We start from the raw sequence: 23,988 nt of genomic DNA, 5'->3' as shown, positions 1-23,988 counted from the left end.
AACAACAACAAAAAAAACAGCTGCGGATTGATCCGAGCTGCTGACTGAACCATATCAACATTGCTGGATTGCTCACAGCCATGTGAATGCCATGTGGCCTCCAAGCAAACAGCAGAGAGCGACGCCCCGATGAAGTGGGCGCCCAGGATCCTTCCTCGTGGAGTTGTTGCACGCAAACTCGCAGCTAATTAACAGCAGAGGCTTTGTGATGGACAGATCGACAGAAATGTGTCTGTGCAGCCGGTATTACGGGAACATTCGCTTCCCCCCTCCTCACGCAGTCAGCGGTCTCATTCCTAGGGGCAAAATACTGACCCCTCTATTACTCCGGTTACATAACAAGAATCTGTAATTACTGGGATTGGGAATACAGGCTACACAGAGAACAGAGTGTTCCTGAACTTCTGCAGGAACGTCATCGTGCGGACACAGTGAACACTGTACCTGAGGGGTCAGGGGGGCAGTATTCACAGCCACTTGGGAGGCTATTATTAATCTAAATACAATGCGGCCATTATATCACTCATCCAATGGTTCAGACTTCAGCTGACTATTTCGGAGATAAAGAAAACATAACGAGCGGAGCGGTAAAAACACGGCACTACTATATTTCATTAGTCTATAATTCATTAGTATTGCACATTTATATAATGTCTACTCCGCCATACTGCTACATACATAAAATGGGCAGGAATGCACATTATCAGAAAATTGCACAAGCCTTATACTTCACAGATATAGACTACCATTTTATTTATTTTTTATTATCTAAAAGAGTTCTCCAATGAAAAATATTCCACATTTTTGAAAGCAGCACCTGGATCTGAATACTTGCAAGTAATTTAAAATTAAAGGGGTTATTCTATGATTAATGTAAAAATTTAAAACCAGACATCATATAGTCCATGGCAACCTCTATCTAACAAAGCTAGAACCAGCTCTGTACCTCACATGAATCCAGAGATCTCCCCATTCATTGTTCTGCTAGATTTATATCAAGCTGACAGCTCTATCTGCTGCAGGTAAGGGGGCGTGTCTGTGCTCTCCCTATCACAGCTCAGGGGGCGTGTCCATGCTCCCCCTATCACAGCTCAGGGGGCGTGTCCATGCTCTCCCTATCACAGCTCAGGAGGCAGTTGAAGGATAAAACTGAGCATGTGCGGCTTTCTAAGTGAGCAGGACAAAGAAATAAGGAAAGAACAAACAGCAGGTGGCGTTATACAGAGAGATTTCATTAAATAAGTCAGTGGCTATGCTAAATTTTTAATTACATGCAATTACAAAAGTATTTAAAACTAGGTGCTGGTTTGAAAACTGTAGAATATTTTTTGTGGGACAACCCCTTTAGGTATAGCTACTGAGTTATTCAATAAAAAAGTATCTGTATAGCGCCACCTGCTGTTTGTTTCCTTATTTCTCTGTCCACCTCATGGCGAAGTGGACACACATGCTCCGTTCCCTCTTTCAACTGCCACCAACCCTATCTACTGTTAAAAGCTGTGACAGTTAGGCCTCGTTCACATTTCTGTTTTTCACTGATGTGTGCTGTCCTCATTTTCTACGGACAGCACACGTAACCATTTATTTTAATGTGTCTGCGCACATATAAGTATTTTTTTTTTGTGATCGTGGATCAGTAAAAAAATAAAAATCACGGAGACATGTACTACTTTGGTCCGTTGTGCGGATCAAACAACCCGCTAAAGGGGATATTAAGAAACACCGGTCTTAATAAATGACCCCCATAATCTATGGAAAATGCCACACTAAAGAACGTGGAATTTCACTGAGTTTATTTGGTTTATATGATGGTGATCGCACAATGTGAAGGGAAACCTAATACATTCCATTATCTGAATTGCTAATGCACAAACTTAAAGGGTATATAGCAGGAGTGCTGTAAAAAATGAAAATCAGACCTCAAATGGTACATGACAATCTATTTGTAACAAAGCTAGAACCAGCCCTGTACCTCACATGGATCCAGGGATATCTACATTCATTGTTCCAACTGTTCTGTTAGATTTATCTCAAGCTGGAAACTGAAAAAGGTGTGTCCTTTCTGCTGCAGCTCAGGAGGCACATCCTTTGTGCTGCAGCTCTCTCCCCATCACAGCTCAGGGGGTGTGTCCGTTCTAGTGCAGCTCTCTACCCGTCACAGATTCTAACAGTAGATATGGCTGGTGGCAGTTGAAGGATGAAACTGAGCACGTGTGACCACCTGAGTAGGTGGACGTGCACATTACTAAAACAGGTTTGCATTCACTCTCTGAGAAACTACAGTGCATTTGATGATATATTACTAATTTGAACTTGTATGTGATGAATTTGTAGGCGAAACGTGAAACTTGTAGGTGATACATCTTGACACAGCTTCTTATTTAGCTATGAAACACAGATGATTCTATGCACATAAGTGCAGTGCAACCCTAATCTTCACTATGATTGCAGGGTCCGAATGCCGCTGTGCCAGGATAGCCATGATGTTAGCCTCACTGGAACCAGGTTCTGCACGAGGTAGGTGAGCAGTTTACATTGGGGTACTTTCACACTTGCGTTGTTGGATTCCGGCAGGCAGTTCCGTCGCTGGAACTGCGTATGAAAATGAATAGCATTTGTAGACCGATCCGGATCTGTCTCACAAATGCATTTCAATACCAGAAAATTCTGAAAAACGGATCCGGTATTTATCACACTTTTAAAGGTCTGCGCATGTGCAGACCGGAAGACCAGATCTGTTTTTCTGGAACACTTTGTGCAGGATCCGGCATTAATGCATTTCAATGGAAAATAATGCTGTATCCGGCATTCCGGAATTTTGGACGGAGAAAATACCGCAGCATGCTGTAGTATTTTCTCCGGCCAAATACCGTAAGAGTGACTGAACTGAAGACCTCCTGATACATACTGAACGGATTGCTCTCCATTCAGAATGCATTGGGACAAAACTGATCAGTTTTATTCCGGTATTGAGCCCCTAGGACGGAACTCAATACCGGAAAACTTTAACGCTAGTGTGAAAGTACCCTTAGGACAGCAGTCACAAGATTAACTATAGGACATGTGGTTAGCAGTCTCATGAATGTGGTTGTAGCTGCTCCAAGTCATTACATCAGATGGAGGTCAGCCAGGAGCACAGTCAGAAAAGTATAGTACAAGCCACATACCATGTCCATAAGCACAAGACAAACACTTAATAAAAAACATCATGAACAATAAAGTAACTCTAGAGAACCTACTTAACCGTATCTGCAGCCCTCGAAATACTGTTCTACAACAATTTTGTCACCATACAGACATCTTGTTTGATGTAGAGCAATAACAGTTCTACGAGCAGCCATTTTGTTTTATACAAAGAAAAGGAAGCCCTATAACAAAAGTCCCACTCCCAGTTCAAACTATTACCGCTACCAGTTGAACCCAAAACATAAGGTCCTTGTTTATAATGGCGTTCCACTAGGCACCACAGGCCTAAGCTTATCTCTACTAGCAGCCATCTTGCTTTAGGCCTTACACACATGGCCATGAGGCTGCCGTGCCCGTGTTGTGGACCTCAAATCACGGGTCAACAAAACAGAGACACCGGAAGTGCAAATCGCATCACATTGTGGACCCACTGACTTCAATGGGTCCGCAATCCGAGGCGAAAGATAGGACAAGTCCTATCTTTTTACGATGCGAGGCACGATTCCGGAAGCCCACAGAAACGCATAAAAGCCCCCACACTGTACTATCTTTTGCCGTATCTTGCAGATGGCGGACTCCTTTAAATCAATGGGTCCACACAGTAATGTGCAGTGCATTCAGCCAGTGCTCATGTTTTGCATACCCGCGGTTTGCAACCAGGGTACGACGGCCTTGAGCATGAGGCCTTACATAGAGAAAAGGAAGCCTTATAACAAAAGTCTCACTCCCGATGCTGATTCCTACCATCACTTCTACAGCTGAACCCAAAATGTAAGGTCCTTGTTTATAATGGTGCTCCACTAGGCACCACAGACCTAAACTTATATGTTCTAGCAGCCATCTTGTTTCACAATGAGAAAGGGAAGCCTTATAGAAAAATTCTCGCTTCTGGTCCTGGTTCATACCATTACCGCTACTGTATGAACCCGCAACATGAGGTCTCTGTTCCACTAGGCACCACAGGCCAAAACTTATCTCTACTAGCAGCCATCTTGCTTTAAATAGAGTTAAAGTTAAAAGAGCCTCACTTCTGGTGCTGGTCCATGCCATCACTGCTACCGTCGGAATCAAGACATGAAGTCCTTCATTATAACGGTGTTCCACTAGGCACCACAGGCCTAGCCTTAGCTACGATGAAAGTGCTTAAAGGGAACCTGTCATCAGGAAAACGGGAAGTAATCTGCGGGAAGCTATAGGAGATATAGTTTTAAGGAGAAAGTCAGTAAAATCTGTAATTTACTAATTTATGTTCTGCTCATTCTGATCTTTGATGTCAAGGAGGTGGTCCTATCAGTGACTGACCTCTATTTCTATAGGCACATAGAGCTGTCCATCACTGATGGCACTGCCTCCTGGACTTCACAGCCCAGAATGAGCCCAGAAATAAATAAGTAAATTACAAAATTTTACTGAATCTTTTCCCAGAATACTATATATCAATCTGCTCAGCTCCTCCTGCTCTATATCATGCTGCCCACAGCTCGGACACCATGTTTCAACATGACAGGATCCTTTTAAGGTGGAACTGAAAAGACAAATGTGAGGTCTTCTATGCAGTAAGTGAGGATCTCATTAGGTCAACCAATATTCCATATAATAGTAATGCAACATATAATCCAAATCATACAATAAAGCCCTCTCTCAAAATAAATTAGGTACATGTGTTATACTATAGAAATGTGCTCATGGTAAGTGATCTAAGGTTGATGGATCGTGGGGTCTAAAACTGTCAGTCATTCTCATATAACTTAACCTTATATGCCTTCTGGTCAGATTTTATGCAGGATTTGTGCACGCCGTTTTGATTTTCTTGGCATGCACATGTTTATTGGACGTGTCAGCCAGATGTACAAACGAGTCCAAAAATATGATGAAATTGCGTCACATTCAGCAGCCAAATGAAACCTGGCAAGTTCTTTGGCTCGCACATAAGGGTCAACTTAGTTTGCTAACATCTCTCTCAACAGAGTGACTCATGAACATGCAGAAAGTCCTCACCTGGGGCTAAAATGTGGTCACACAGAGAATACCACATTTCTCATGTTAGAGAATACATTAAACTGAGTAAAGGATTATTATAATTTTTTTTGCCTAAAGGGACTGTAATACTGATGAATAATTCCAGTCACCTCCACTAATCAGCTGCTGGAATGGGCTACTGCTCCGCACTACAGCACGGCCCCACATACTGGGTAGTAGGCATGAATGGTACGGCAGTGCTGATCCCATTCATTTAAAGGGAATCTGTTGACCTGATTTTGGACTATTATCTACAGTGAGTAATACATTGAGTAATACTGCAGGTAAGGAGTGCAAATCACTATTTTATTTTATTTTTCTACTGACCCCCATTCCCCTGCTGTCAGCACTGAAAGCTGCTGTTCTGTTCCAACAGGTCCTGACAACGTATTTCAATGCAGCTCTAAGCGCTGACAGTGGGGGAACGGAGGGTAGCAGGAAAAAATAAATAAAAAACTCATCATAGAAAATTGGGGTGACAGATTCCCTTTAAATGGGAGCAATGCTGTAGTAAAAATCATGCAAAAAGCCCCCTAAATCCTTCCATTCTTCACTAATGGTGGTGGTGGTCATTTTGGAGGTGACTCCAATGAGATTAACCAGTCTCTAAATGGACCAAGAACCAATACGCAATGTTGATCCAGAATATTTCATAATCCATCTTCTCTCAGGCATCATTATTTGCCAGTGAATTTTATTGCGGACAACCACATTATTGTGCAATGTAGAAAATGCCTGATAGGAATTCCTTCCAGAAACGCTTGCACCACTGTATATTAAAAGAAAGAAAGATGGACCATCTTTCTTTCTTTTGGGATCCGTTGTGCGCCCAAGGTTCAGGGCGAGGACCGGGCTCCTGGCTCCCTTGGAAGAGCGCGGCATTTTCCAGTGTTGCTTTACCACTGTATATTAGCTGGTTGGTCGCTCACTGTGCCGGCTTCCTCCACTGATAGAGCCCGGTCGCTAAAAAGTTCTAGCCCCATGGTGGTCAGCTCATTTCCAAAGGGGGTTGGTCTAAACCTAGGAGTCCTGCACATGGCCATATTTTGGCTCCATTTTGCAAGAAGTCATGATAGGGCTTCAGTAAAATTGACAGAGGCCTCTACTGTACCTCCATATGCCTCAGATTTCATGGCAGTATATGGACTTCTTTTTAGTAGAGTTCCAGTTCAACTGAAAAAAAACATGACCTGCTTTATATAAGGAGAGGAGAATATCTCCCTAGACCATGCCAAACCTGTATGACGTGTGAGTTGTGGTGGCTCCATCCTAGGGAGTTGTTTGGCCTCTGAACTTTCCAACAAGGTCCATGAAGAAAGAGCTCCTACGAAAGACTTATTTTTAATCTTTTGCACTATTCCTGGCCATCTCAACATGGATTCCCGCTACTGGACAATCGCGCTAAAGGTTTACAGTACATGGCATGACTATGATTGGTGGGGTCCAACCTCTGTGAACATAGGAGAAACGTATCCTATATAATACCTGCACTATTACCAAATAAATAAAATGTTGCATCTTCCAGTGCCAACGTGTGACGGTTATCCCTTTAGAAAGGCCTTCTAAACAACATATGCCAGGTCCGATCTCAATGTTAGCAGGTTTCAAGTGTGGAATGTCACTGGTGTTTTCATAAATGAGACAACACGTCTAGGTTGAGGTTCCATTTCCGAGCCAAGTTAGAGAGTGAAAAAAATATAGCCGCAATGTTCTACAAATATGGCGCATGTGGTTGTACCAGTCTTTTCCCTACTTTAGCCAATTCCACTGACCCCCAATGTAATGGCAGATTTATTCTTTATCACATACTTGTACTGAATATTAAAGTGATGGCTTCATAAAGTCTTAGAATTGAACAAGAAACCCGCGGCTCGGTTCACCGCCACTCTCTAAATATCGGGTTAATCCAGCATATACAGGATCCCATTAGCATTTGTATATATGATATATGGAAAGTCCCTGGTTTGGAAAGCGGTGTAGGACATGTAGGATTAATTATTAGGCGCTTAATTACCAGCAGTCTGTGCTGTGCTCCCCTTTGTGATTATGGTAATGTAGAGGTAGAGGATGATTGGGCGGGAAGACTATGCTGATAACGGGAAGGTAGGAGAGAGATTGGGACAGCTAATTGTCAGATCTGACCCATTTCATGCCCTGAATGTTAATGAGCTGTTCTTGACGTCAATGCCGAGCGAGCTGTCCGTCAGTGAGGCAGAGCCAGCTATCGGGGGAGGTGGAAAAAAAAAAGGAAAGCAGTCACTTTCACCTTGATTCACTCGCACACAGCTGTATGCATGAGCAGCTGCACAGCGCAGGACGGAGCATGTCTACACGTTGCTCACACACAGCAACTAATGAGACCATGCATGGAGAACAAATTAATTCAACAAAGATATCGTGATTTTAATTCTCTGCAGGAGTATTTCCCAAGACTGATAGGTATTATTTAAAAAAAAAATAATAACATTTAGGGCAACACTATAATAAGGCCCCCAAGCGTCAAGCAAGGTACGGCACATCGCTCATGACAGTCTGATGTACGGCCCAATATGCAGCATTTGTCATGCTCCGTATGGTGTTCAATGTCAACCCATCTGTTAATGAGGTTCAATGATTCTTTTGTAAGACTATAGTTTCATGTATCCGAGGTGCAGGGATTTCCAATAATTAAAGAGGACCTTTCATGGGTCCAGACATTGTAGGGCGTTGTGTAGGGCATAGTGCAGGCATGTAAGATCACTTACTAGCTCATCTGTCCGGCGCTCCGTTCCCCCCTTTTACTTTTCCCGCCTGATATGGAAATTAATATCATTGGTACAGGGAGGAGGAGACTGCCCTGTTTCTCCTTCTCCCTGGCTGTGACGCTTTCCGCTTTGGTTGGACCGCGCTACAGCCAAGGAGAAGGAGACGCCCATTGAGAAACAGGGCAGTCTCCTCCTCCCTGTACCGATGATATTCATTTCCATACCAGTCAGGAAAGTAAAAGGAGGGCAAAGCAAAATGGGGGAATGGAATGCCGGACAGATAAGCTAGTAAGTGGTCTTACATGTCTGCACTATCCCCTACACAACCCCCTACTTATTTCATAATGTCTGGACCCATGAAAGGTCCTCTTTAAAAGTGAATCTGTCAGCAGTTTTGTTCATGCTAAACTGCACTAAGTAAGGACTGGCGAAAGCAGGACAAATTGACCTTTTGTGGAGTTTTTATTATCAGGAATAGTGTGATTATTAAGTTTTATTCTGCCAGAAGGCATCTAAATAACAGGCTAGTAAACCAACCACTATAAGTCAGTCCACAATCTCTCTCCTTACATTCTTGACCTGCTTTCCTACATGTAATCTTCGATCCTCACAAGACCTCCTTCTTTGTTCCCCTCACACAACTGTCTACAAGATTTCTCACGTGCATCCATCCAAATCTGGAACTCACTACCCCAGCACATCAGACTCACCGCCAACATCCAAACTTTCAAAAGAAACCTGAAAACCCACCTCTTCAGGAAACAGCAGGCTGCCACCATACATGCAGACGAGAAGCTTTTACCCTCACCTACTGTATCTTTCTCCTTGTAGATTGTAAGCCCTCATGAGAACGGTCCTGTCCCCCTCTGTACCATGTTTATTGTACTTGTTTTTATATTACGTACAGTATGTGTAACCCCCCTTAGATGTACAGCACCATGAAATTAATAGCAAATTCAAATAAATAATATTAATAACCACTTTAAAGTAGGGTGTTTGTCAGCAGTTTAGACCATGCAAATATGCTGGCAGCACTAGGAAGAGGAGAAAAGGAAAAAAATATACCTTTTTTTAGAGCTTTTATTATCAGGAGAAATTATTTGAGATTCTGCTCTTGCAAGTGTCCAGGAGGAGGAGCTGCGGGAATATGAAGCTTTATTCTGCCAGGTTCAGCTCCTGCAAGCATCCAGGAGGCAGAGATTTATGCTCTCTGTATTGAGCTGCTTCACAGCTCCTACTCTTTGTTCTCAGTGACAGCTGTAGCCGTCTTCTGGTTGGATGCTACAGCTGTCAAAGGGGAGGGGCCCCTCATCATAGCTCCGCCTCCTGGACACTTGCAAGAGCAGAACTTGGAAGAATAAACATTCATATTCCCACTACTATAGTAAAAGCTCTACAAAAGGTATGTTTTTCTCTGCTCTCCCCTAACTAGTGCTGCCAGCAGTTTAGCATGGACAAAACAGCTGACAAACACCCTCCTTTAGAGTCACCAGTTAACTAGGCTATTATTTAGATGTTGGGTACTATAACCCCTTCACAATATAAGTCAGCTCTTCAGTGTAGGCCCTGTTGCTGTAGGGGAAATGTAATATTACATGGCGTCCAGTGGTGCAGCTCTGGGTGGTACTGGTTCTTCCTAAGGAGATTCAGTCTTACAGACGATGCTTCATGAGTGGCACCAGTGTTGAACCTGGGTTCCTTAGGTCCGTCAGGAGAAATAATTCTCAGGGTCCAACCTCTACATCATCCATAATGTCTAATAGGTATTGAATCAAACAAATAGACCCTAGTGGTAAGTGATCATCTCCAAAGGCAACTCCAAATGTATCAGATCTAGGGCCCACTGGAGGATCCTCTGGTGGACCAGTCCGTCTCTGGTACTAGAAAACAGACTTCTTCCTTCGGGAGGAGAATTTATTTTCATACGGTTTATCCATGTAGCATTGCCTGTAGGACTCCATATATCAACTGGATCATCTCAAAGAGGCAAATAGGTGCCAGATTACCAAATACTCTAAGGAATCATATAAAACTCATAGAGGTCGAGATTAGGGATGAGTGAACTTGCGTTTTCAAGTTCGGCGTACAAGGTTCAGGTTATTTAAGAATTCTGTTATGGATTTGGCTACTACGGACCATAACTTATGGTGCATGATAGCAGAATTCATAATGAAATTCTTAGATAACCCGAATCTGAAACTTGTACGCCGAACTTGAAAACACAAGTTCGTCATCCCTACTCGAGATGCTTTAGGACGAAGCCCAAAATAAAACATTTAACATTTTTTAATTTCAAGTATTTCTTCTGCTTCTGCTCACGAGAATTTGCCATTCTGTACTGCAATCAACAAGGGCCATCCAAGCAGAATTTCTAGGGTATAGGAGCCACATGAAAGGAACGTCACTGTATATTCGGTGAACATAAAGCCCGATTTGCTACAATCTGTATAAACGTGGAAAAACCCGATATCCTGTAGGAGATTTGCACTGCATTCTCATTATGTGGTTGCCTTTCTATTTTTCAGCTCTGCCGTTAGCTTTGTGGCTAGATGGAGCTGGCTTGTCTTTCAGTAGAAATCTACATTGTTTGGTTGCTGCTGTCACACGGATAACAGGTTGCCTGGATGCAATATAAAACTGCAAAGTCACTTAGTGACATACATACGTGCTGTGTCCTCAGACACGAGAACGCGGTGATGCTGCGGAGGAGTGAAAAGGCTCCTAATTGGAATTGGGGAAAAACCAAAAGCAATTATGACATTGTTTTATGGGTTTTATTTTTACAGGGTTCCCTATAAGATAAAATCAACAAATTATTTTGATGCTCTAGGTCAGTGCAATTACATTGATACCACATTTTTATAGCTTTTTTGTGTTTTAATACTTAAAAAAAGAAAAATAAAAAAAAATGTATTTCCTGTTTACATCGCCATATTATTACATCCCATAATTTTACTTACCTCTAAGGAGCTGTGTGAGAGCTATTTTGTGAGAAAATCTGTATTTTTAATTGATATCATTCTGGGTAATGCATGACTTTTTGAAACGACCAAAAACTGTGAATTGGCCATTTTGATTTTTTTTTTCCATTACACCGTTTAACGTACCAGATAAATACTTTTATATTTTAATTGTTTAGGCATTTGGGAATGCAGCGATACTAAAGATATTCATTATTATTATTATTTTTTTCATTTATAAAATTGGGAAAAGGAGTGATTTGAATCTGTATATTTTTTATATTTTTAACAGTTTTTTTTTACACTTATTTTAAGAGGACTAGAGGACATTAACATGTGATCATCTGATTTGTTCTCCCACAGACTTCAATGATTTACTACTGCAGACTATAGGAGAACTGCAGCCTTCCTATCAAACCTTGCCACGGGAAGGGGCTGATAGGTACTTTGGCAGGCCTCAGAGCCTTCAGAAGACCCTGGGCTGCCATAACACCCAAACGGCTCCTGTGTGCGGGCTGTTCGGACACTAGGAGGGCAGTATTTAGAAGTAGTAAGGTGAGCTTCTGGATGGTCCTCCGCAGCGTTGACTGGCTGAGAGCAGATAATTGATAGATGGATGCATTTTCAGCTGGGTGCCAGGCACAGTTTACAATCTCTATATAGCTGTAGCCCCCTCTATGGCCACCCCATTATTATCCTTGTGTAACGTGCCTCACAACATGAATGCCTAACGCCACAATTAAGTACAATTGGTTTAATGAAAGTGGAGGGAAGGCAGCTGCTGGATGATTCAGAGTAATCCTGGGTTACTGAGACATTGTCGGCTTATCTAGACATCAGAGTAGTGAGTGTCAGATAAGGAGGCGAATGCAAAAACAATCATATAAAATGGAAAAGTGATGCTATGTGGCTCTGCAGAAAGGGCCAAACAAAGGATTCCAGGTGCTTTGATCACATTTTTCATTTATGGTAAATGATAGAATCAAGCCCAGAGATACATGGGTAAAGGCTTTATGCTACGCTTGCTATTCTATACACATAATAAATCAGTTATCGCCCCTTACACAGATGGTGGATATGGCCACCTAAACCTTGTGTGTAATTATCAAATCAGCAGAGTTTTAGTTTTATATACATATACACACACACACACACACACTAGGGAGAGTAACAATTATTCACAAGTTAAAGCCGTGAAGGCCATCACTGGGATGACTTCCCATCTTTAAAGGGGTTGTCCCACTACAAACACATATCCCCTATCCACAGGACAGCAGATAAGAATCTGATCAGTGGGACCCCCGTTGATCACACCGGTCCCATTTGAATGGACTAGCGGTCATTGATGGATCTTACCACTCCATTCAACTGCGCGGGACTAAGAAATTATCAACATAGACAGCAGTCCAAGTAAGGCCTCTTTCACACGGGCGTTGCGGGAAAAGGTCCGGGTGCTTTGCGGGAACATGCACGATTTTTCCGCGCGAGCGCAAAACATTGTAATGCGTTTTGCACTCGCGTGAGAAAAATCGGCATGTTTGGTACCCAAACCCGAACTTCTTCACAGAAGTTCGGGCTTGGGATCGGTGTTCTGTAGATTGTATTATTTTCCCTTATAACATGGTTATAAGGGAAAATAATAGCATTCTGAATACAGAATGCATAGTACAATAGCGCTGGAGGGGTTAAAAAAAAAATTAAACTCACCTTATTCCACTTGATCGCGCAGCCCGACTTCTCTTCTGTCTTCTTTTTTTGCTGTGTGCAGGAAAAGGACCTGTGTTGACTTCACTCCGGTCATCACATAGGCCATCACATGATCCATCACCATGGTAAAAGATCATGTGACGGACCATGTGATGACCGGAGTGACGTCACCACAGGTCCTTTTCCTGCACACAACAAAAAAGAAGACAGAAGAGATGCCGGGCTGCACGAGCAAGTGGATTAAGGGGAGTTTAATAATTTTTTATATATTTTTAACCCCTTCAGCGCTATTGTACTATGCATTCTGTATTCAGAATGCTATTATTTTCCCTTATAACCATGTTATAAGGGAAAATAATAATGATCGGGTCTCCATCCCGATCGTCTCCTAGCAACCGTGCGTGAAAATCACCGCTCGTGTGCACAGCCCCATAGAAATGAATGGGTCAGGATTCAGTGCGGGTGCAATGCGTTCAACTCACGCATCGCATCCGCGCGGAATACTCACCCGTGTGAAAGGGGCCTAATGCATGTCAGTGCACATCTGCCCTAGGGTATGGTTCAATGCCCCCAAACAGGATACATTAATATCACAAGCAATGGAGACAGCACTCCTATATGCAAAATTAGTGTCCTTTAATCCAGGTGCGTTGTTTCGGCTATACAAAGTTCAAGGAAGGCATTGCTTGTGATTTTGGTTCAACTCTATGGGACTGACGGAGATGGCTGAGCACTTGGCTATCTCCATCAGTCCCATGGAGATGAATAAAGTGGCCGTACGCATGCGTGACTGATGCTCAATACAAATGGGGGAACTCAGGACCCCCATTCTCGAGCTGGTCAAGCCCCCGCCAATCAAACACTTATCCCCTATGAGAAAAAGTGTAATGGGACAACCTCTTTAAAGGAGCTGCATAAAAACTTTCTATCGAGCCAACAGGGCAAATTCACACGCAGTAGAGAATACTGCAAATGAACATTAGTTCCACTTGTTTTGGTGCCAACAAGATTTCAACAAGACCCATTCAGATGAATGGGAAAGGCGCAGACAGTTTTGCAATAAATCTGGTGCAAGTGAAACTCGCCTAACGGGGCTTTCATAGAGGTACACAGGGCTTGTCTTTCTGTTTTGTATGATTCATGTGTTGTTGCATGCTCCATCAGACTCTGTTCTAGTTTTCCACTTTCCTTCTACAGTCAGGTACAAAAATATTGGGACATCAACACAATTCTAACATTTTTGGCTCTATACACCACCACAATGGATTTGAAATGAAACTAACAAGATGTGCTTTAACTGCAGACTGTCAGCTTTAATTTGAGGGTATTTACATCAAAATCAGGTGAACGGTGAAGGAATTACAACAGTTTGCATATGTGCCTCCCACTTGTTAAGGGACCAAAAGTATTGGGACAGAATAATCATCATAAATCAAACTTACACTTTTTAATACTTGGTTGCAAATCCTTTGCAGTCGATTACAGCCTGAAGTCTGGAACGCATAGCCATCACCAGATGCTGGGTTTCATCCCTGGTGCTGCTCTGCCAGGCCTCTACTGCAACTGTCTTCAGTTCCTGCTTGTTCTTGGGCATTTTCCCTTCAGTTTTGTCTTCAGCAAGTGAAATGCATGCTCAATCGGATTCAGGTCAGGTGATTGACTTGGCCATTGCATAACATTCCACTTCTTTCCCTTAAAAAACTCTTTGGTTGCTTTTGCAGTATGCTTTGGGTCATTGTCCATCTGCACTGTGAAGCGCCGTCTAATGAGTTCTGAAGCATTTGGCTGAATATGAGCAGATAATATTTCCCGAAACACTTCAGAATTCATCCTGCTGCTTTTGTCAGCAGTCACATCATCAATAAATACAAGAGAATCAGTTCCATTGGCAGCCATAGATGCCCACGCCATGACACTACCACAACTATGCTTCACTGATGAGGTGGTATGCTTAGGTTCATGAGCAGTTCCTTTCCTTCTCCATGCTCTTCTCTTCCCATCACTCTGGTACAAGTTGATCTTGGTCTCATCTGTCCATAGGATGTTGTTCCAGAACTGTGAAGGCTTTTTTAGAAGTCGTTTGGCAAACTCTAATCTGGACTTCCAGTTTTTGAGGCTCACCAATCGTTTACATCTTGTGGTGAACCCTCTGTATTCACTCTGGTGAAATCTTCTCTTGATTGTTGACTTTGACACATACACGTACCTCCTGGAGCGTGTTCTTGATCTGGCCAACTGTTGTGAAGGGTGTTTTCTTCACCAGGAAAATAATTCTTCGGTCATCCACCACAGTTGTTTTCCGTGTCTTTTGGTGTTGCTGAGCTCACCGGAGCGTTCCTTCTTTTTAAGAATGTTCCAAACAGTTTTGGCCACGCCTAATGTTTTTGCTATCTCTCTGATGGGTTTGTTTAGTTTTTTCAGCCTAATGATGGCTTGCTGAGACTGATAGTGACATCTCTTTGGATAATGAGGGAATGACACACACCTGGCCATGGAACAGCTGAGAAGCCAATTGTTCCATTACTTTTGGTCCCCTAACAAGTGGGAGGCACATATGCAAACTGTTGTGATTCCTGCACCGTTCACCTGATTTGGATGTAAATACCCTCAGATTAAAGCTGACAGTCTGCAGTTAAAGCACATCGTGTTCGTTTCATTTCAAATCCATTGTGGTGGTGTATAGAGTCAAAAATGTTAGAATTGTGACGATGTCCCAATATTTATGGACCTGATTGTATGTCACAATATCTTTGCACATATAGCAATGCTGCGTACTACAGCCATACAGGCACAGTGCCCATGTGCACAAGCCCTTGTACTTCAGAAGTTTAGAAACTGCAAGATTGACTCAAGGCCGGGTAAGATCTTTCCTTTAACAAAAAAGAAAGCCAGTGTACACAGACTGTGGTAGCACACCAATCCATCTGTACAAAGCCGACATAAAGAGGACATGAGAAACCATTCAGTCAGCACGACCCGCGGCTATGCTAAAGACCTAAGTACATTAAGTACATTGACTGTTACTGGGAGCTTAACAGGTCAATTCATTCCCATACGTCTTACCTCATCACAAGCAGTGCACAATCTGGTTAATGTGGGTAAAGCAGAGGACAATCCTAGCAAAGCTGCACCTTATCAGTGGCTACAGAGTCAGCAAATGTAAATCTGCCCATCTTAGCCATTAATCTTCCCTTACTCTTCAGTCTATTTATACAGTGTGTGAAGAAGTCATGGATGCCATCAACAAGCTGCTGTTGACAGATCTGCAATTCTTATTCTAGTTCTCTATAAAGTACAAGGCACAGTGAAGTATTCTTCCAAATGGGTTCTTTGCCTGACAGGATGGTTAATTCCTTAAAGGGGATGTTAAAGAATGCGGGGGGACCCTTGGCTGGTCCTGTATGTGTAAAGGTGAAATTAATTTACCCGATTGCCGCTCTCCCTATGGGGAGGGAGCACAGTGGAGCATCGCAGGCCGGAAGGAGAATGAGCGGGGAAGCATGTAAGTAAGCTTCCCTTTGCAAGTCCAGTTGCCAAACCCCCACATACTTGCACAACCCCTTTAAAGGGGATTTCTGGGAATTAAATATTGATGACCTATACTCAAAATAGGACATTAATATCTGATCGGCTGGGGTCCGACTCCCGGTATGACTGCCAAACAGCAGTCTGAAGGGGCTGCAGAGCTCAGACAAGTGCTGGCACAGCGCCATACATTGTATAGTGGCTGTGCTTGGTATTACAGCTTAGTCCCATTCACTCTAATGGGATTGGGCTTCTGAAAGGCTAGGTCACCAATGTACGTGATGTCAGAGGCTGAGGAAGCGGCTACACTGCTCTAAACCCTTCGTACAGTTGATCGGCAGGGGCGCTGTGAGGTGGACCCTTACTAATTAGATATTGATGGCTTATCCTGAGGATTCACCAATATTTTAAGGGGTATTCCCACCTGGGACACTGATCACATATTGGTAGGATAGTCCATCAATGTCAGAAAGGAGTGGGTTCCAGAGGTGAGACCTGCACCTATCTCTAGAACGAGGTCCCCTGCAATGAATTATATCCCACCATGCAGCGCATACGTGTGCTCTCTCTTCATTTTGGGGGGCCTGTCCGGGAGATAGAAGCAGGTCCCTTTATGACATGGATGGCATATCCTAGATGGGAATACCCCTTTAAGTCCCAGAAAACCAGTTTAATATCCCCTACGGCTCTGTTTATTGGCACTTGAATACCCAATGCCAACGTAACGTGTATGGGCACCATTAGGTTTGGTGCCCACTATTATAAGGTTCTTTTTACACCTCGGCTATGCCTTCTTCTCAGCTTTTTCACCTGGAATATACATTTGAATACTTGAAAATGGTATTTAGATATTTTTTACATGTCATAGAAAAGAAACTGAACAATACGTGGACGTATTACACAGATGCTAGTCCGGACACATGCAGGCTGTGTAGACAGTCAATGCTTCTCCAAAGTGTAATATCCGGCCATATAGTATATCCATAGTCACTAGTGAATATGGAAACTGCCGCCTAAGCAAAGCATACAGAGGTAATGAGACAGTGAGCCAAGGCTCTCACGTCACCCACGGCAAAGCTAGTTTCTCAGTTTACACTCCAGCGGGGCATGCTTTCCCAATGATGCCGCAATTACGCGTCAGAACGTCTCTATGACCCCGACTCATCATCACAAGGCCCGGTGTAAGCTGTGTATTATTACATATAAATGTGGATTGTACAGCACTAATAGAGCCTGCGGCAGGATTCCCACCAGAACAGCAGGAGGTGGCGGACATCTGCTTACAGCTACAGCCTCCTGTAAATGTCCCATATAATACACACTACTCACTGCAGCGCTATAAGGAGAAGGTGTCATCATAAAATAACATATTGTTACAAGTTTTTTTTATGTCAAACATATTGGGGCAGATTTACCGAGCCTGAAGATGGCGACAGGTTGTCTAGACCTGCAGCAGATGTATCCCAGGGGCTCAGGCTGGTGCAGGGAGAGACTCTTTTCTCTGACTCTATAGCAACTATTGGTCGACAGAATTTTACGGCGGAATTGTGGTGCAAAACATTGCAACTTAGGCCTCAGCCCTTTCCCTGATGAGCCATGCCACTTTTTTCACTAGGCGCAAAAAACACTGGTGCAATTTATTCCAAAATCTACTTGCACTCATATGACTACATGTTGGCCACTTTTTTTTTTTAAAGAATATGCTTTTGTTTTTTCACACGTCGATATCTACGCTACAATCATCCTAAAATCTTGCAGTTGTCACTCTGATCACTGAACCTCCTGATAGGCTGACACTTTCTGTTCTGTAGAGATCACTTTTCAGCAGGCATCTTATCATCATCACATGCAGGATTACAATGAGAGATAACACCTATATAAAGATAACACATCATTAAACCATTCACAATAGGGGATAGACACAGCTTATATACCCCTCTCCCTGCACAATGACTTCTGAACAGGTTACAAAGAATGCCCAAAACACTCTCCCGTAGAAGTCAATAAGTCTTCTCCAGTCTACAGTTTTCTATGGTCCATGTGGCTGATGTAAATCTACATTTTAATGCTGTTAACAGCAGCTCAGGCAAAGATGGTTGCCCCTGTACTAATGTACAGAAAATAAAATTGAAACAAAAAAAAAAAAATCAGAAGACAAAAAGAATATGTATTGGTATCTGTGTTAATTAGTAAAAAATAAAATAAAAAATACATACTTGATACATATTGTTTGAAGAGGTTATTTTAACCCATGATGTACTGTGATGTCACGGGTGAGTGACATGATTACCCTACCCACACAGGACAACTGACTGCTTTCTGAGTACACACACTCATAGCAGTGAAAGATGCCAATCATCCTGTGTGGGCGAGGTAATCTGGACTCTTACCCTTTGGGCTCTTTCACATGAAAGGATGCCGTGCGTGGAATCTGCTGCGTGAAAGATAACCAAGCCCCGCTCTGGACAGCAGAGACACGGAGCATTAACATTAGGGGTGCACCGAAATTTCGGCGGCCGAAAATATCGGCCGAGAATGCACCTACTCTGTTTCTGCCGATATTTTTACATATCGGCCGGAAATAGCGGGGAGGGACTGGGAGGAGGAGCCGGGGGCCGGTGCGTTCACTGTGCTCCGGCCCCAAGCTCCAGTAGTTATAAAATGTTGTACAATTAATAAGCATTCTATTCATGAGGCCCCCTCTGCAGTATTACATTCAATACAGCCACATCCTACTCACAGGGCTGTGCTGGCCGGCCGGGCAGACGAGCGGTAGCGTCACGACTGACGTCACATGCCTGCGCCGCCTCCTTCATTCAGAAAGTAGGCCGGGCACATGACGTCAGTTGTGACGCTGCAGCTCCTCTGCCCGGCCGGCCAGCATTAAGATGACAGCCCTGTGAGTAGGATGTGGCTGTATTGAATGTAATACTGCAGAGGGGGCCTCATGAATAGAATGCTTATTAATTGTACAACATTTTATAACTACTGGAGCTGGGGGCCGGAGCACAGTGAACGCACCGGCCCCCAGCTCCTCCTCCCAGTCCCTCCCCGCTAGTTTGAAATATTTTCAATTAATCTAGTAATTGTACAATGGGGGCTGTGGATGGCACTGTTATGGGGTGGGGGTCTGTGGATGGCACTGTTATGGGGTGGGTGGGGGTCTGTGGATGGCACTGTTATGGGGTGGGTGGGGGTCTGTGGATGGCACTGTTATGAGGTGGGGGGGGGGTCTGTGGATGGCACTGTTATGAGGTGGGGGGGGGTCTGTGGATGGCACTGTTATGAGGTGGGGGGGGTCTGTGGATGGCACTGTTATGAGGTGGGGGGGTCTGTGGATGGCACTGTTATGGGGTGGGTGGGGGTCTGTGGATGGCACTGTTATGAGGTAGGGGGGTCTTTTAAAAGTATTTGGGCAAAAAGCCATTTTCGGTTTCGGTTTCGGTCAAGGGGTATCCTGAATTTTCGGTTTCGGACCAGAATTTTCATTTCGGTGCACCCCTAATTAACATGACTGATAATGCTCTTTGCCTCTCTGTGATTTTGTAGTAAAGAGGTCACAGAGAGGCACGGAGCATTATCAGTCATGTTACTGCTCCGTGTCTCTGCTGTCCGGAGCGGGGCTTGGCTGTCTTTCACGCAGCGGATTACCCGCACGACAGCCGCTCGTGTGAAAGAGCCCTTTCTCTTAAGAGTCCTCTCTGGATTTAGTCTGCATTTTACTCAGCAATCCTGATCCACATAATTTAACCCTATGTATACCAGTGCTCAACTTGTCTCCTATTATGCCCTGCTCTCAGATGGGGCAACAGAATCACCAGACATGTTCTCATTAACTTCAAAACAGGCCGTGTCCTTGAAGGGGTCAAAAGGGACACTACTCCTATATCTTATCTACATTTAGTGTGCAGTTCATTACCAAAGACTGCCGTTTAAGGTGGGGCTGAGGCGTCAATATGTGCTAATGATATTACCAGTCCTTTTAGATACTTGTCCCATTAACCCCTTAGTGACCACTAATACGCCTTTTTACTGACGTAAACAAAGGGGGTTTTAGCTAAACAACTGGCTTTAATCAATCATTACATGTACCTAAAATGGTGCATTAAAAACTATAACTTGTCCTGCAATAAATAAGACCTCATACAAGTACATTGATGAAAAAACTAAAAAGTTATAGTTCTTGGAAGTCGATTTTTTTCATTCTTGGCTTCCTTCTAAAATCCATCAATTCCTTTAGATTCAGGACATTAAGCAGAAGTGCAGGGATGTTATGCAGATCCAAAGCTGAGAGGTGACATCACAGAACTCCACACACACATTGACCAATCCATAAATCTATTTACATCTTCTTAAATCACTTACAGGTAAAGTGGTTCTCAACGTTTCTTTGATGGAGGCTCATCTACGTGGCGAATTAGGCCGAATGACCAAGCTCAGTAGTGGTATCACAGTTCAGCTTGTCCTCTCAATGTAGCACATACAACATATCCCCAAATGTATGAGAAACCGTTTACCTGCTATCTTGATGTTCATGTGGTTATCTAGCAGGAGATTTTCGGCCTTCAGATCTCGGTGCACAATATGGTGACTGTGGCAGTACTCCACAGCAGAAAGGATCTGCCAAAACTTCCTCCTTGCTTCTGACTCGCTGAGGCGCCCATGGTTCGCCAAGTAATCTGCAGAGGAAATAATTGAAATACCTTAAAAGGGGTTCTCCAGGAATTAAGAAAATGAAAATACTTAAATATTACTTCATTATTAATATATTACCAAAAACCTTTCATTAGTTATAATGGTTCATTTGGTCTGGGGAAAAATAAAATGGCCGCCATCCTACTAGTCAACACAAAACCTGTCCTAATTACACAGCAGGACAAGTTAAAGAGCTGCTCATCTTCCTCTCTTACTTGTCAGGGATTATGATCCTGAATACAGTTTAATATGATCTTCAGTTGAATCTCTGTAGGAATGGAGTTCATTAGGAGACATGACGTACAGTGAGCAGGTTGGGATGTACAGTCATGTGAAAAAATTAGGACACCCTTTGAAAGCATGTGGTTTTTTGTAACATTTTTAATAAAAGGTTATTTCATCTCCGTTTCAACAATACAGAGAGATTAAAGTAATCCAACTAAACAAAGAAAACTGAAGAAAAGTCTTTTCAAGATCTTCTGTAAATGTCATTCTACAAAAATGCCTATTCTAACTGAGGAAAAAGATAGGACACCCTCACATGTATTCCCTCTTAAATTGGCTCAGATCTCACACAGGTATATCACACCAGGTGCACATAATTAGTAGATCGTTACTCTGCATGTTGAATGAGGCTTGCCCTATTTAAACCTCAGACATTTAGTTTGGTGTGCTCCTGACTGTTGAAGTGAGAGTGAGCACCATGGTGAGAGCAAAAGAGCTGTCAGAGGACTTCAGAAAAAAGATTGTAGCAGCCTATGAGTCTGGGAAGGGATTTAAAAAGATCTCAAAAGATTTTGAAATCAGCCATTCCACTGTCCGGAAGATAGTCTACAAGTGGAGGGCTTTCAAAACAACTGCCAACATGCCCAGGACTGGTCGCCCCAGCAAGTTCACCCCAAGAGCAGACCGCAAGATGCTAAAAGAGGTCTCCAAAAACCCTAAAGTGTCATCTCGAGAACTACAGCAGGCTCTGGCTACTGTTGATGTAGAAGTACATGCCTCTACAATCAGAAAGAGACTGTACAAGTTTAACTTGCATGGGAGGTGTGCAAGGAGGAAACCTTTGCTTTCCAAGAGAAACATCGAGGCCAGACTGAGATTTGCCAGAGATAAAGTTGACAAAGACCAGGACTTCTGGAATAATGTTCTTTGGACAGATGAGTCCAAAATTTAATTATTTGGACACAACAGCAGAGGACATGTTTGGCGTAAACCAAACACAGCATTCCAAGAAAAGAACCTCATACCAACTGTGAAGCATGGAGGTGGAAGTGTCATGGTTTGGGGCTGCTTTGCTGCAGCAGGACCTGGTCAGCTCACCATCATAGAATCCACGATGAATTCTACTGTGTATCAGAAGGTGCTTGAAGAACATGCGAGACCATCAGTTAGAAAATTAAAGCTGAAGCGGAACTGGACCATGCAACATGACAATGACCCAAAACATACTAGTAAATCAACCAAAGATTGGCTGAAAAAGAAGAAATGGAGAGTCCTGGAATGGCCAAGTCAAAGTCCAGATTTGAATCCCATTGAGATGCTGTGGGGTGACTTGAAAAGGGCTGTACGTGCAAGAAACCCCTCAAACATCTCACAGCTGAAAAAGTTCTGCATTGAGGAGTGGGGTAAAATTTCCTCAGACCGATGTCGAAGACTGGTAGATGGCTACAAGAACCGTCTCACTGCAGTTATTTCAGCCAAAGGAGGTAACACTCGCTATTAGGGGCAAGGGTGTCCTATCTTTTTCCTCAGTTAGAATAGGCATTTTTGTAGAATGACATTTACAGAAGATCTTGAAAAGACTTTTCTTCAGTTTTCTTTGTTTAGTCGGATTACTTTAATCTCTCTGTATTGTTGAAACGGAGATGAAATAACCTTTTATTAAAAATGTTACAAAAAACCACATGCTTTCAAAGGGTGTCCTAATTTTTTCACATGACTGTAGATAATGAGCAGCAACACTTGTATGCAGTCTCCATTACCATAGCCCCACATTACCTGTCCTGTCCATCCTCTCTGTACTTCATGTCTCCTCATGAACTCCATTCCTAGAGATTCAGCTGAAGATCCCTGGACAAATTGAACCATTATAGCTGATAAAATGTATTTGGGAATATATTTATACTAAAGTAATATTTCAGTATTTAAATTTTCTTAATTCACGGAGAACCCCTTTAAGTGACGTGAGGCTACACATTCTTAAAAAGTATTCATACATGACAGATGATTTCACACTTCACTTTTCTCTCACTAGCTATTGTCCATCATAAGATGGAAGTAGCTGGAAAAGGGGATAGACAGATACATTAGATGGATGTATAGATACATTCAGTCCACCTACAGCCACCACTAGAGGGAGCCAATGAGATTATTGCATACAGTGTTACTACTGACTTTATTGTATACGTAGTAGCCAGTAAACTTAAACACTTCCTCTAGTGGTGGCTGAAGGCAGCATTTTATAATTTACCTCTATTGGAGGACTTTATCATGCCCTGCACTCCAGAATTCTGGTATCAAAAAGCTGCAAAAGAGGGCTTTGCGGCTATTTGGACTTGCATTTTTAGACCACTCAAGTTTCATTCATGGTTAGTCTGTGAAGCCGATTTAAGCCAAATTCATCAATTGTGACTTTTTAAAAAAGTGGCAAAATTTGTTGCAATCTCACTCTAGCAAAGAAGTGGTGGAGAAAGTGGAGTAACCTCTTAAAGAGGTTCTAAAGGCTAGAAAAAGATGGCTGATTTCTGCCAAAAAAAATAATAATAAAAGCACCATGCCTGTCCGCAGGTTGTGTGGTATTACAGCTCAGCCCCACTGACTTCAAAGGAGCTGGGCGGCAATATCAGACACCACTCATGGACTGGTGTGGAGCTGTTTTTGTAATAAAGCAACCATGTTTTACTAATCCTGAACAATTAATTATAAAGTAAAATAAACGTCAAAAACATAATTGAAATAATTTGGAACAAGTTATCGGGGTTAGAACACACGATGCCTTCCATCGCAGAAGCCTTTTTCTGGCAATTTTCCAGGAATACAACAGCTTCTTCATTACAGGAAACCTGACTGATTCACATTCTTATCACAACAGACATTCTGCTAGAAAACTTATTACGGAACATGTTTAAAATATGGGTCGCCTCTTAAAG

At 42.9% G+C, this 23,988-nt stretch overlaps 1 protein-coding gene across 1 annotated transcript in view; it reads right to left on the bottom strand.

Annotated features, from left to right (window-relative positions):
- Positions 1-23,988, bottom strand: part of SIK2 (salt inducible kinase 2) — a 108,401-nt gene that overhangs the window by 41,097 nt on the left and 43,316 nt on the right. Inside the window, exon 4 of the mRNA XM_044277667.1 lies at positions 20,659-20,820. Coding sequence (XP_044133602.1) covers positions 20,659-20,820 — 162 coding nt within the window. The remainder of the gene's footprint in view (positions 1-20,658; positions 20,821-23,988) is intronic.

The sequence above is a fragment of the Bufo gargarizans genome, chromosome 2 (genome assembly GCF_014858855.1).
Source record: "Bufo gargarizans isolate SCDJY-AF-19 chromosome 2, ASM1485885v1, whole genome shotgun sequence".
Taxonomy (NCBI): Eukaryota; Metazoa; Chordata; class Amphibia; order Anura; family Bufonidae; genus Bufo; species Bufo gargarizans.
Note: the sequence above shows the minus strand (reverse complement) of the source record. Positions and strands in the feature narration are given on the sequence as shown.